The 14,514-nt window shown below is 36.3% G+C and overlaps 1 protein-coding gene across 5 annotated transcripts in view; it reads left to right on the forward strand.

Annotated features, from left to right (window-relative positions):
• The window catches only part of Nckx30C (solute carrier family 24 member Nckx30C), a 62,731-nt gene extending 49,239 nt beyond the window's left edge, over positions 1–13,492 (forward strand). For all 5 annotated transcript variants that reach the window (XM_089080201.1, XM_089080203.1, XM_089080202.1 and 2 more), the window contains one exon: positions 3,821–13,492. In XM_089080201.1, coding sequence (XP_088936327.1) covers positions 3,821–4,061 — 241 coding nt within the window. In that variant the 3' untranslated portion in view covers positions 4,062–13,492. The remainder of the gene's footprint in view (positions 1–3,820) is intronic.
• The last annotated feature ends 1,022 nt before the right edge of the window (positions 13,493–14,514 follow it).

A 14,514-nucleotide genomic window follows, 5' to 3' on the forward strand; every position in this document is an offset into this window, starting at 1 on the left:
TCTCTCTAGCCTTTAAAAAGCAGAAAATGTCATATTGATTTTCCGATAAAATTATATCGAACTTCAAAGAAAAATAAGAAAGGTTTAGAATATAAATTAGCATACATAAATTAAACGATGCAAATAAAAGGTAAGGAAAGTGTAAAGATAGGTACATTCCCGACACGTCTTGTATTAATATTTGTGCGTATAAAAAATTATTAAGCAAAGTGAACAGTGCAGCATGAATAATAAAAGAGGAAGAGCGAATTAAAAAGAGGCAGAACTTTGATAATACTCTGCTATTTCAAGATTTCCACTGCACACAAAATGAAATTGCCATTAAAATTTAAACGCTACATTTCTACCAATTTACTATTTAATGAATATCAATAAATTGTATTAATATTTATTACTCATTCTTTAATACATGAAATTCAATTATATCTTAAAAATACGTAAAATAATAATATTTATCCGGAAAAAAGAATAATATTCTGCAGGATTATATATATATATATATATAAAGATTTTTCACAAACTTTGCCGCCGCGATAAAGAAGAACGGTATAAGATATTAAAATACAGACTCGCGACTAAGAAATTTAATACACTCCTGAAAGCCTTCGTCGTTTTCTCTGTTTTTGAACCCGAAACCCATTTACGTCGTACTATATTGAAGGATCGATTAACGAAAAGGGCCAGCTGCCAAAGAGACCGGGAAGCTTATTCGAGAAAGGATATCAATCTCAAATTTCAGTAAACGTTAATCGTTCGTACGGAAAAAGGAAAATAACATGTCGGAGGATAACAACGGCAAATAAAAAATATCGGTCGGCTTGCACTGCAGATATCTACATTTTCATTTTTCATCAATAATAAACAATATTTCGTTTTCTTTCCAGTCTTTCTGAATTTGACGTTTATTTCTCTAAATACTCGACGAAAAAATAAGGATAAGTTGATTAAATACTCAATCAATTCTACCATTTTCCATTTACTTTCGCTTCCATTCATGATATATGAAAAGCGTTTATCGTAATATTGTAATATTCCGCTTACATTGCTAGTGGAAGAAACGATGCTATTGTTATTCATATTGTGCATACAAGAATGTATGCACAGTCAACGGTCGGCACGGTTATAGCTTTGTTGTACTGAATAGAATAGTATTTAGCTTACCTTCAAATATGCAGTTGCTCTGAGAGAAGATATATCTATATATCTTCGATTTGAATCATTAGACATATAATTGGACGTTATCTAACACGAGTTATTTAGTTCTGTAAAATTGAATCTACTCAAATTAAATATCAAATTTGACATTTAACCTTTAATATTTTTTTAGCAAAATAATACTTACAATTATATATTATGTTTTCATTTAAAATCGTATCTGAAATTAATTTCAATCTTATCAGTTTATTATAAAAAGTTTGTTACGTGTTTGTTTTCCAACTATTTAGTTACATTATTGTTTTAATTAAAAATAGATATATGTTTTTTTTTTGAAAAAGAACATCTCCCTTTGGTAATTCAAAAGAGCTCATTCTCATTAACGTGCAGAACACGTTATGTTATTTCACGATTAATATTAAGTAGATTTGCAAGAATCTTTTCTTGATACCATTTGATCAATGTCAACGTCGCTAACGGGATCTCCAGGAAATTGATTGACAGTAGAACGATTATGGTTCATAAGATATCAACGGCAAAGTGAAGTTCAATAGACGAATCGAACAATATCAGAATTATTGATCTCTCTCGCACGTGCGCGTACACAATAGACTTAATTGTGTAATATATACATATATGGACATGTATACATATATATTTATATATATATATATATATATATATATATATATATATATACACGGGGACCGCATTATACCAACATCAATCCTGATATGAAAATTTCATATATACGTATATATCTTTCTTTTTATAATATGTACGTTGAGATACGAATCGGAATTTTGCTGATGATCGAACGAGGTTAGAAGAGGCGGAATTGGTAGTCGAACCGAGCCCGTCAAGGCATTCTCGCTATTTCATTGTAATCGCATTCGCTAGTCATTCCTTGGCATTATTATATTGTTGGCGTGGGAAATGCCGCGAATACTGTTCCACTGCAAATATCTAGACATCACGACTCATTTTCCGCGGAAAGGTCTCGGGAATCTCAAACGTAGAATCTCGACTCATCTCATCATTAAAACCGCAAAGTTCCATTTTTTTCTCTAATAAAAGCACAAAATCGTCGTATTGTTTGTCCGTACCGTATTACACGAGCTCCGAACGAATGACGAAAGTTCGCCAAAAGTTTTCGAGCTCTCCAATTCGAAGATTCCCGGATGACGTGGTTTACATATTTGAATTTCTTGCTTACATTCAAAATCTCGCTACAATGTAAATTTCGACTCCCGAAATAATGCCATTAGTAAAAATTAAACAGAATTAGCCTGAAACTGTTTCAAGACTGCGATTTTCACGCATATTTTAACGATTTTTAGCGGTCTTTAGCAAACGGCAAGGATACGCAGTATCTTTTGGCAGTCATCACTAAGAATTAATTATACCTCTTCACACTTTATCTTCGCACACACTCCGGTGAAAGATCCAATCTTTCAAAGTTGACTACGCAGTTTCCCCTCCCCCTCCCCCTCCCCACTGACACTCGATTTCCTGGCAAATGTACACCGCGACGAAACATCAGATTCTTCCCGTCGATGATCAATCATAGCCACGCATCCGCTGACCGATTGCCAACTGGCGGACTGCCCGAAAGGAAAGCGGAGAAATATTTCTTCGCATTTGTGTGCAATGCGTCTGCGATTGCACGTCAAACGCTATATATCCAAGACACGTCGACAGCATTGTTACAGACGAATGTGAATTATAGATACTTCAAATAATATATAGAGCGGCAACAGCCACCTACACACGCGCGCGCGCGCGCGCACACGCGCGCACACACACACACACACACACACACACACACACACACGTTTCTGCTCGATCAATGCAACGGATGATCCGGCCGCACGTGTAATCATAAAACCGTAATGTTCTAATAGAATTTGTAATGCGAGGATGCAAACGCGCTGAGCGCTTTCAGAAAATTTCACCGGAAGCACGTGCTACGTTTCGCTATTCGCGTATGAACAGTTTAACAAGTATAACAAGTTTAACAAGTAATATAAATTTCCAGCTTACAAAAAATAACGACGTGTGTGTATGTGTACATATAAGGACAATAAGAATTTTAATTTAGGAGCCTTTAAGTTGCAAGCATTGACAAAATCAATATGACGAACAACAAGCCATTTAACTAAAAAGCTTTCGATGTAATAATCATGGGTAGCCTTAAGTATTAATTCTATATAGTTTTTCACGTTGCTGCAGCGAATATCTCTTGTTGGAATCCCAAGCAGAAAACAAATCAGAAACTAGAAATTTGGCCAAGAATTCTGGTTAGTAGCCAATATCTGACCAGTTTGACTGGTTAGATTCTGATCAGTTTGGGCGACGTCTATTTGGTTAGTAACTGGATAGTAAATTTTGTCAGTTTTCGGTCAGTTATTAACCTTTTTTGTCCTGAATAAATTCAAAAGAATAAAAACCAGCCGGTTTCCAGCGAGTAACCAGTTTTTCTTATATATTTTTCTACTTGGGATGCTCATGATTGAAAAATATCCTGCACTTCTGTGCTTGTGGATAACAAAAAAATAAGTAAAAAGGATGAAATGCACAGTGGTTTAATTTAATTGTAGTCGGCGTACTAATTATAGTCGGGCAGTGAAAATGGGCTCGATTTGCGCTTTGATTCTGCCCGCAGGCTTCCGGTTCCGTGGCTCCTGTACGGTTTGATCTACGGGAAACCAGTGGAGGTGAACTCGGTGGGCATGGTGTGCAGCATAGCGATACTGTTCTGCATGCTGCTGTTCGTGATACTGAGCATCGCCTGCTTCAGATGGAAGATGAACAAGGGCCTCGGTTTCACGATGTTCATCCTCTACTTCGTCTTCGTCGCCGTCTCGCTGATGTTCGAGTACGAGTTCTTGGTCTGCCCGGTGTAGGGCAGCCAGGAACAGCGCGGCAGAGGTAACTGATACTCCTGCGGAGAAAGGATACATCTGCGAAACGGACGCACACTTACGGGTCTCGTCATCATCATCATCGTCATCATCGTCGACGAGTCTCGGCCGACGAGAGAACTCTTCCCCGCGGTCGCCGCTTCGAGCCGAGGAGGAAACCGCGCCAGTTATTACCTTCCCCGCGCGCGCGCGCGCGCGCGCGCATGAAGGAAACTTGACAGTTGAACGGCAATAGCAGCACCATTATAATATTAATACCGTCACCTAAATCACCGATCATCGAGTCACAGCAACTTCGCGTACCGTTTACGAGGCGTTTTGCTCTAGTCGCGCGAGAGGTGTATATATTGTATAAAAAAATCTTGAAATACCTGAAACGAAATACTCGTCTTGTTAAGAATTAATCGAGCACGCCACTCCATTCGAGTGCGCTACTTTATTATTTAGGCATGGCGAGCGCGTTAGCCGATCGTGCCAAGGACCAAATCAATATAATTTTATATAATCTTTGGAAGAATTTTTTGGCACAAACTTGGAGAGTCTTTTCTGGTCTTCTTTTTTTTCTTCTTCTTCTTCTTTATTTCTTTTTTTTTTTTTTCTTTCTACTTCTTGTTAATAAGTGCGAACTGTAACTGAGACAAACTGGTTGCAGCACCGTTATTAATTCGTTTAAAAACTTTTACAATAAAAAGTTTACGAGAGCCACCTTACATTCAACAATGTTCCGTTAAAGATGTTTTTAATTATATAATCATGAGTATCGTAATCGCCTGATTCGTTAAAGATGTTATTAATTATATAATCATGAGTATCGTAATCGCTTGATTCGTGCATCTTTATCGAAACATCACGTCTTTCGAATATAATTATAATAGCAATAATATATCAGATTTAAAACGCGATGTTACTTCGCCGATGTACAGAATGTTACCATAGGGCTTCTCGTTTGACTCCTTGGCACGCTCACGTCCGAATATTATACATAACGTTAATCCCTAGAAGTGACCTGACCGCTCGTCGATTTTTCTCTAAAGCAGGAATTCTCTTTGCCTCTAATATCGTAGAATAGAGTTATAACTTTTCACTCTGTTGTATTCACGGAATTCAATCTGATGCGGTGCAATGTTCGGCGTTCCGTTTCGACGACGAATTGCGAGTATCACGTACGTACATTCCAGACAGAATATATAATTTTATCATATAATTTTATATATCTTTGTCTTTTAATTAATTATTTAAATATGCTGCAATGTATGTTATGCAAAAAATTTTTACAGTGAAGGAATACAAATGTAGAAAATATTTTTATTCCGCATATTTCACTCATTTAATAGTCACAAATTATTATCGAAAGATAAAATAAAATTATGTTTAATTGTTTAATAAAATAGCCTTAATATTACTACTACTATTACTACCTACTGATTCATTAAATGATATAATTTAAGCAACAGCAATTACGTCTCAAACGAAACGGACGATTGTCGCACCGAATTTTCAACGTACGATCGGAACGAATATTATTGTTGATACGTAAATAAGATAGAATAACATTAAAAAGTTTGAAAAGAATTAATTGATCTATTTAATTCTTTAGACTTTTGTCACTTTTGTTTCAATAAAGCACCAATAAATTGATAAAGAAGACAAAAAACAAATAAATCGATTTCCGAGCAAAAAGAACATATTGATGAATAACATTAATTAGCGAAGTAAAAAGCAATCGCTTATTTATTTAAATTGTTTATTCGGTTTTAACGAAAATCAGTTTCTAATTAAATCTCCAGTCTTAAATGTTATTTAAGAGATTTATAACATATTTCAAATAAATTTATTAAGTCGCGAAAACTCTTAAATAATAAATTAGCAATAAATTTATTTATTACTGATCAATGTAAAATTAATTCGTTCAACAAAAAATCTTGTTTGCGTAAAACATTTAGATCCAATTCCGACCGTATTCCTCTTAAATACAATTATTATTACTATCATATCTAATCTGTAAGCGATATACGAAAAACAAATTTTCTTAAGTGCAAAGAAAAAGATTGTTGCAAATCGCACATTCGAATTTATGCATTGTGCGAGGATTCTAAGGATCGATCGAAAATATTCGTGTCGCTTATTGATGCATTTTACGCGCGATCGAATCCTCGTGCGATATCTTTTTCTGCATAGGAAAAGTATCGAGATACACTGCAGATATTTGCATGTATGAAAATGTGCAAATAATATGTTATTATAATGTGCTCTTAAAAAGCGAAAAACGAACGTTTAGATATTGCACTTTCCGTGATGTTCCACATCAGCTTGATATTCTCTGAGCTGCTATTTTTTTTTTTGCTAACTTCTTTCAAATTTTCGATATTGCACTCTATATAACACTCTACTAAGATACTGTTAGAAATTATTACTATTATGATTGTTACATGTACACAGTGAAGGTAAACGGGTAACAGAGAGAATGAACAAATTCACACAGGTATGTATGTGTGTGAGATTGAGAAAGCGAGAGAACGTAGAAAAAAAAGCAAGAAGACGAGATAGAATTAAAAAGAAATGAAAGGAAAAAGAAATAGGAACATTGTACAGTTAAGGTATGATAGACGATAGGGCGATTTTTAATTCAGGTTACAGGGCTCGTGTTGTATAAAGCGTTTGTAAAGGATACGTTTTAAGGACATAGAGATAATAGTTATAATGTGATATCGATTATATTGCATACGAGGTGAACAAAATGTTATTATACCTACAGTTTGAGAGACACACCAGCAGAAAAATAATATTACATTTTTTCGGTAGCCTAAACGCCTAAAACCGGCCTAGCTTTTTATTAAGCTCACAGCTAAGGCAAAAATTGATCCCCTATATGAAGAAGAAAAAGACCATAGTATTATAAAAAATATTGTCAATCTTAATTGGTAGAACGAACTTTAGATTGTCAAAATCATACTTATATACAAGAGAGAAAGAGAGAAAGAGAGAGAGTGTGCGTGTATGTGTTGTGTGCGTGTGAAAACCTCGGCGATGAAACATATACGGAGAATATACATACATATATTATATTATATTATATTATATTATATATATATTTAATGTTACAGTTATCGTATTTTTTGTATAGTTCCGATGTTAAAAGCGGAGGAGGACGGTCTCTCGATTTCGCAGCTTATATTTCCGTCGTGCGTTTAAGTCGTGCTATTATCATGACATAGCATGCGTGACAATTATTAGCCCCTTCCAACGCTATGTCTACCTGTCTCTGATCTGCCCGAACAATGTATAACTATGCAGTCCGCTCGATTATTCAAAAAATTCCGCGATACTTCAACCTTTCACCGTGACGAAATAAGCCGTGAGCCGTGTTTCGTATACCGAAAAATGCAGAGAGACTAAAATTGATCGATGATCCGTAGAATTCGTTAACGATGTCAAAGTATCGGAAAAACGGAGAAAACCAAAACCATTGCGATATTAACGTTCCGTTGAATGTACTTTTTGCAATATTCCTGCTCAAAGAATAGTTTAACATTGTAATATTGAATTTGAAAAAAGAAATAGCATAAAGATAATTTGTCTACTCAGAATGCAAACTATTACGTTACAACTTACGACACAAGAATAAGCAATGAATGGCAGCAATCTTGACAACGGTATGATTTTCTCAAATGATCAATCACTATTTGAGGCAGCAATGTTCCTTTTATCAACATTACGCGCTGAGTGAATGAATTCTGCCTAAATAGCAGCATCAATTAATTCTGAAGAAGCTCGTCATTTTTATTTTTATGAAATTTTACTTCCTACCGCGTTTTGAAATTTTCATCCGCATAAATGATTTTAGTCTTACATTAAGTTTCTGCCGAATGAATTATAAATTGAGAGAAGAAGCAGAAAAAAGGACATTGTTCTTAAATGATATAGATAAATTTTGAAAAAGACATGATCACACTTTGAAAACAGTATCTTAAAGGGAAGCGGACGAATGAGGGATCTAAATCGCTCGACACGAACGTGATGACTTGTGGCAAACCGCCCTTAGATTTAGCAACGATTTCGCCACTGGGAAACAATGCTAGGTTCTTTCGTGACGTCGAACATAAACGGGGAAATGTGTAGCGGGTAAACGTTGGGAAATGCAATACCGAGGCACTTTACGCCGTGGTGTGCAGGGCACGAAAAGGATTAGGTTGTCAGTTGAGCGAAACAACGAAGGCGGATTAGCGGCGAATCGCGTGATAAGTCGAAGGTCGAGCCGGAGGGCTCGAAGCGCAGTGGTGCCTGCGTAATTTATGCTTTGTAATATGCCGTAGGACAAACATCATCGACACCGATGATAGTTTGGAATAAAGCCCGTTTCGATTTCGAGTGTCGAGCTTCTCGACACCTGAGGAATTAATCTGTCCGAATGTGTATAAATAATACGCGTGTGAAAAATAACCGGCCCGATAACGTTTTTTATCTTTCAAAGAGAAGAAGAGGAGAGGAAGTTTTGAATGTACGTGAAATGTCGTTGATCGCGATATTTTAACAACTCGAAGATCAGCATATATAATAAAATCAAGCGTATAAAATGTGTACTATATTAGTACAAAAGGCGATCGTTTAATTCGATCCTTGCGTTATCGAATTGTCAGATACATATGTATATTCATGTAGAGTACGAAAGAGATGGGGAAAAAAAGAAAATGAGGAGAAGAGAGAGAGAGAGAGAGAGAGAGAGAGAAAATTTTATTTTTCTCTCACGCACGCATACATGCACGCACATATACATGTAACTTTATGTTCGAGAGGTGAAACGCGATGAGACGAAGTGTGTTTGCGAACGGTGAAAATTGTCCCGATTTGTCTAAGAAATTTGTTAGGACTAAAATGCAACGTATCGATGTTAGCCTCGCTTTTACGTGGGGTTCACATCGAAGAACGAGAAAACGGAAGCAAACTCCCACCGGTTAATGCATTCAACCCGAAACAGTATAATCGGTAACCGATAGATCTTTCTCAATTGAGAAAAACTGTTATAAAAGCTTTCTGGGAATACAATTATCTTTTTATATTTACGAACTACTTTATTTCCAAAGATGGCTTTCGACATTTTTTATTCGCGCGTAGTAAAAAGTAACTTTATTGTTATATAATATACACATATATATATATATGTATATATATATATATATATATATATATATATGTGTGTGTATATATGTATATATATATATATATATATATGTATATATATATATGTGTATGTATATATATATATATATATATATATATATATATATATATAAAATTCGTTAAACTCTTTTATATTTTTATGTGAATGCAATACATTGTACTGTTTAGAGTTGATGGTAACTGTTATCTTATGGATACGGAAACCGTCGCGCGCTTGTAAGGATGCGCCAAACTAGACTTTAAGCGACGTTTGAAGATTTAGTTGGTTTCATACTTTGTAACGTAGCTTTCGAGAAACCGTAGAGGAATTTTTACATCGTGACAAGGTCGGTAGATTAGAACCGGGCACGCGACGACGATTGAAATGATCCTTCAAATTTCGGCGAGTTGTTAAAAAGGGCCGAGTGACAAATTCGTTCTCAGCATCGATCGATCGTGTATACGTCATAAGAGCATCACTAGTCTTTCGGCCGAATATGGCACGAATATATAATCGTTACGATATACTCGTGGATAGTGGGATATAAAAAGGGACACAAAACGCACGCTGTGAAAGATCGAACGCTTCGAATATTTTCTTGGCATTGACAAAGCGCGAACGCACATATCAAAGAGAGAAAAATGTTGAATATATGATAATTGATTACTTAGTAGTATTATTAGCGACATAAGTCTCGTAAGGTAAAAAAAAAAAAAAATTAGATGAGGCTATACGAGAGCGTTATAAAGTTTCTATAATTACAGGTTATATAAATATGTATTATATATATATTGTTCGAGTGAATAAGCTGGATCGTCGGCCGATTGAATTACATGTATAGAGACGGCGAGATGTAACTTTCGCGATTCTTGGGCGATCAGCGTGTTGGACATAACGTAAACTCGGGAGTATCTCGTGTTTTTCTCGTGCTTTTCTTTTGATATATATTTCATTATGGCCATCTTAAAGCGTCGCATATATAGGATTGTACCCCCGTCCATCACCGCAGTAGTAGATTCACGGGATACGACGCGTAGTTTAAATCACAACTTACGAGATTAATTAGATCACCGCAGAGTGCTAGAAAGATGACGGATGCGAAACGGAGGAGAAATATAAATATATACATATATACATATACATATATAAATATATAAATACGCAAATATACATATAAATATGTAAAGTATCTAACGTTGTATACGTTCAAGTCAACAATTCCAAGATGGGACGTTTTTATTACGGTATAACAATTTTATTTCTTGATGTTCGTAAGATATGTCTTCGACGCGTTATACTTAGATCGGGGCCGAGCCATAACGATCGTTTTATGCGTGACGAGCATACAACGATGTTTGGACGAAATCGCTTTTTGCACGATATGACAAGTTAAGTTTTTTTCTGCTTGGGCGATTGTAAAGATGCAAAAAAAAATGACTATTTCCTGACTAGAGACAAGGATCGAAGCGCATCAACGACCACGTTCCAAAGTTCGTGCGGGACGAATCTCAGCTTAAAATTAGAGATCGCGTAACCGAGTGCGAGAGTTTAACATAACGGAACTAAACACAAGCATAAAATACCGTCATAGTGGATAAAAAAAGCACCTTCAAACCAAAAAAAAAAAAAGAAAGAAGAGAACAAGAAACATGCTGATGTTTAAAAGGAGAGCCGTGGGGTCAGCGTCGAGAGTTCAAGCCGCTCCATACTGCTCGCGTATGTCGAATGATGGAACGAGATCGAGAGAACGCGAGGAGAGGAGGACGAGGGGCGCTTCCGGGAGGATCACTGACCTCCGATCTCGACTTTAAATGATCGACAGCCTTCCGCGCCCGGCAGAAAACGGACGCGGATCAACAGCGCGGACCGGCTTACGGCGCTGGCGCCAACGGGCACGATACCGCATGTGTGCAATAAAGCGAAATATGTAACAATATTATATACAACATTTTTACGGCATATATTACGGATACGAAAGTAGGTCAAGCGGAAAAAAAAGAGATCAGAAGTTTTAGAATAACGATTACTTGTTGTTGTCTACCATAGCGTCGTAGCGTAGGTAGGGCACTAGTTGTAGTCTGTTTCGAGGGATGCGTGTAAAATGTGCATGAGAGAGAGTAACAATTCTCAAAGATTATGAGAGAGAGAGAGAGAGAGAGAGAGAGAGAGAGAGAGAGAAAATATGGATCTGTGCGAATCCGGGAATACGAACGAATGCTTATAAGCGACGGAGTGATCGAGCGCATATAAAATTATCATATAATTGCAAATATATATATATATTCATATATATATGTTCTGTACATATATCTGTGTGTGTGTGTGTGTGTGTGTGTATGTGTGTGTGTATACTAGTGTGTGTGTATGTATATATATATATATATATATATATATATATACACATACTCGAAGAAGCTAGCTATACTTAACGAAAAGGTAAAAAAATCAATGATTGATATTATATACAAAATCTATGCATATACTTTTAAACGTGTGCCTATGTGCGCACGTGCGCGTACGCGCGGACACTGCATTTCCCTCCCCTCACGTCCTCCACGCACCCCTGCGCGATTCCTGATTTTTTTCCTCCATCTCCTATTTCTCCTCTTCCTTTTCTTCCACCTCCTCTTCCTCCTCTTCCTGCTCTTCCTGCTTTTCCTCCTCTTTCTCCTTCTCCTCTTTCTCCTTCTCCTCCTACGCCTCCCATCTCTTGCCGCGAGCCAACTCGTCACACGCACTTGCGCACATATCCATTACGCATTACCGTAGCCATGTTGTGTAGGGATATCTTAAACAAGTAAGCTACGACTTCTCATGTTACATGTTATGCGAAAAAAAATGCAAAAAAAGAACACACGGCGGAAAAAGGAAATTTTGAGAAACGATGAACACTTTCTTCCGGTCAGTTGCAGGATCGTTTGAAGTTGAACTAAACGCTGAATTACGCGCGGGTGTCTATAAATACAAGCAAAATAGGACAACGAGAGGGATAATAATAATTAATAAAAAGAAACTGCGCGTATTCTGCACACTTGACGCTGTATGTGCAATTAAATCGAATTTTATTCACCGACGATATTGCGACGTTTCCTCATAATCTTTTCGCGATTCAGTTTTTCTTTCCCTCTTTCCTTTTTTTCTTGCGAGAAGAATCAACGCGGTGACGAAACAATTTTATCGTAAGCATGATAATATTCAAATTGCTAAGATAAGAGAATTTAAATACCAATATTGATGATGGAAGTATGAGAGCGGAAAAAAATCGCAATGTCTGTTTAACGCATCGCGCATAATAAAGTTTTCAATTTAAAATTTTTCAATTAAAGAGTTGAAATAATCGCGTGTCTTAAAATAACAGATTTAATCAACAAAATTATTAATTTTTTACGTAACAATAATTGTTTTATTAATTTAAATTTAATGATATTATGAGATACTTTAATGTTTCATAACAGTAATAACAATCATAATAATATTTAAATTTTCCCGTACGTCTATTTAATAATTACATTACGCTTACGTCGATTGTGATTTTACGAATAAAACGTTATAGTAAACAAGTATGATATGTATATATATATATCATACTTGTTTACTATAACGATATATATATATATATATATATATATATATATATATATGTGTGTGAAACATTATACGAGTGCGATGAATCTCGTTCCCAATGCGTTAAAACGGCAATACGAAGCGACTGAACTGATTCTATTTTGCTCGTAATGAAGATTTCGCAAGTAATGCTCCTTAGCACGTACGGCTTGTCGCGGATTTTCACTACTCTTTGCATGCTAACCGCTCATTCCTTCACTTTTGCCATTTGGCAATGCGTTCCTATGGAATCTGCCGGCAGAACAGAATTTCCCTTACACGCTGCCTTTCGAAGGAGATTACGTGTCTTCCTAGCGCGTGGCTCCTTTCAAGCGCCGCGACAGTAAGTGGTCTCGAACGGCGAAGGTGCTTCTTGCATGATTAAATCCCGATTCTCCGAAGGTGCACCTTCGTCTATGTCACTCTTTATCTGGATTTTAATATCACATCGTGCAACGGAAAGTACGTGACGCGATTGAGAAGGAAAAAAAAAAGAAGAGCTGCGTTATACAATAATTCGAGAGAATAAAACCTAGGCATTTATTTGGAACACTTGTCGGGAGAAGTTTCCACTATGTATATTAATTGCATAACTAAATAGCCAATTATCGATTATTTAAAAGGGACGAGCAACGTTACAATAGCGACGTAACTGAAAAAGAAAAAAAAAAAAAATCATGCAAACGATTCTTCAAAGTTCCGAGAAAGTCTCGCTTCAAGCGCCGAGTGCAAATCGGCGTGTTTTGACTCTTCAAAACGTCACTTTGATTCGAGAGTATTTGTTGATACACAGTCGACAATAATCAAGTAACAAGTTTACATTCTATCTACTCCATACTATTCAATAAACTCAAGAAAGACAAGGATTAAAATGTTGATGAACAATCGAGCTCTATATTTATTATGTCTCGCTCGAATTTAATATAAACATATTGCGATACTTGCGATACGGATTCCTGTTTCCGCATTGAGCCTTACAGAGGCAAGTATCGCTTCCGCAATATAGCTTGTTCTTCGCTTGTTTTAATTCGCGATAATTCGAACACATCGATGAATAAATGCTTAGACACCGATTCGACGATGCTTACGTTAGAACGGGATAACACTTTACGAAGCCTCTTAAGAGAGAAAAGTATTGACCATCTGAGAGTTAAAGCTGTCAATATCCTACAAAGTCACAATGCGATTATCGCTCTCTTTTACTCCCACTTTGTTGGCAAATCTCTCTTTTACTCCGTTAAAATTATTCCTATCGCTGTTGTTGTTGTTGCTATCATTACGGTTACACAAATAAAAAAAAAAAAATGACTTCAGAATATAAACGTTACGAGGATTAAAGTATTAACTTACTTCTCAGCTACTTGAGAAACGAGCGATGTTATGCGATAACATTCTAATTAGGAGTGATACATAAGGCCGATGGAAGAACGCTGGATTCTTTTAATTACATCTCGACATACTCGTATCTATATAGTTATTTATCTAATTACAATTTGCAAATTAGATCGCAGGGACAAGTAACAATGTCGCATGATGGATTTACATAAAGCGCTCCATTTTCTGCATGCACGTGCCGTATTATCAAATCGGTATCGTTATCCTATGGTCGTGATTGCGACATTATTGCCGATACGCGTATCCATTACTGTGTACTGCGGCATGTTAATTGCCCGA

Source organism: Pogonomyrmex barbatus, unplaced genomic scaffold, assembly GCF_055798465.1.
Source record: "Pogonomyrmex barbatus isolate J1 unplaced genomic scaffold, ASM5579846v1 scaffold3, whole genome shotgun sequence".
Taxonomy (NCBI): domain Eukaryota; kingdom Metazoa; phylum Arthropoda; class Insecta; order Hymenoptera; family Formicidae; genus Pogonomyrmex; species Pogonomyrmex barbatus.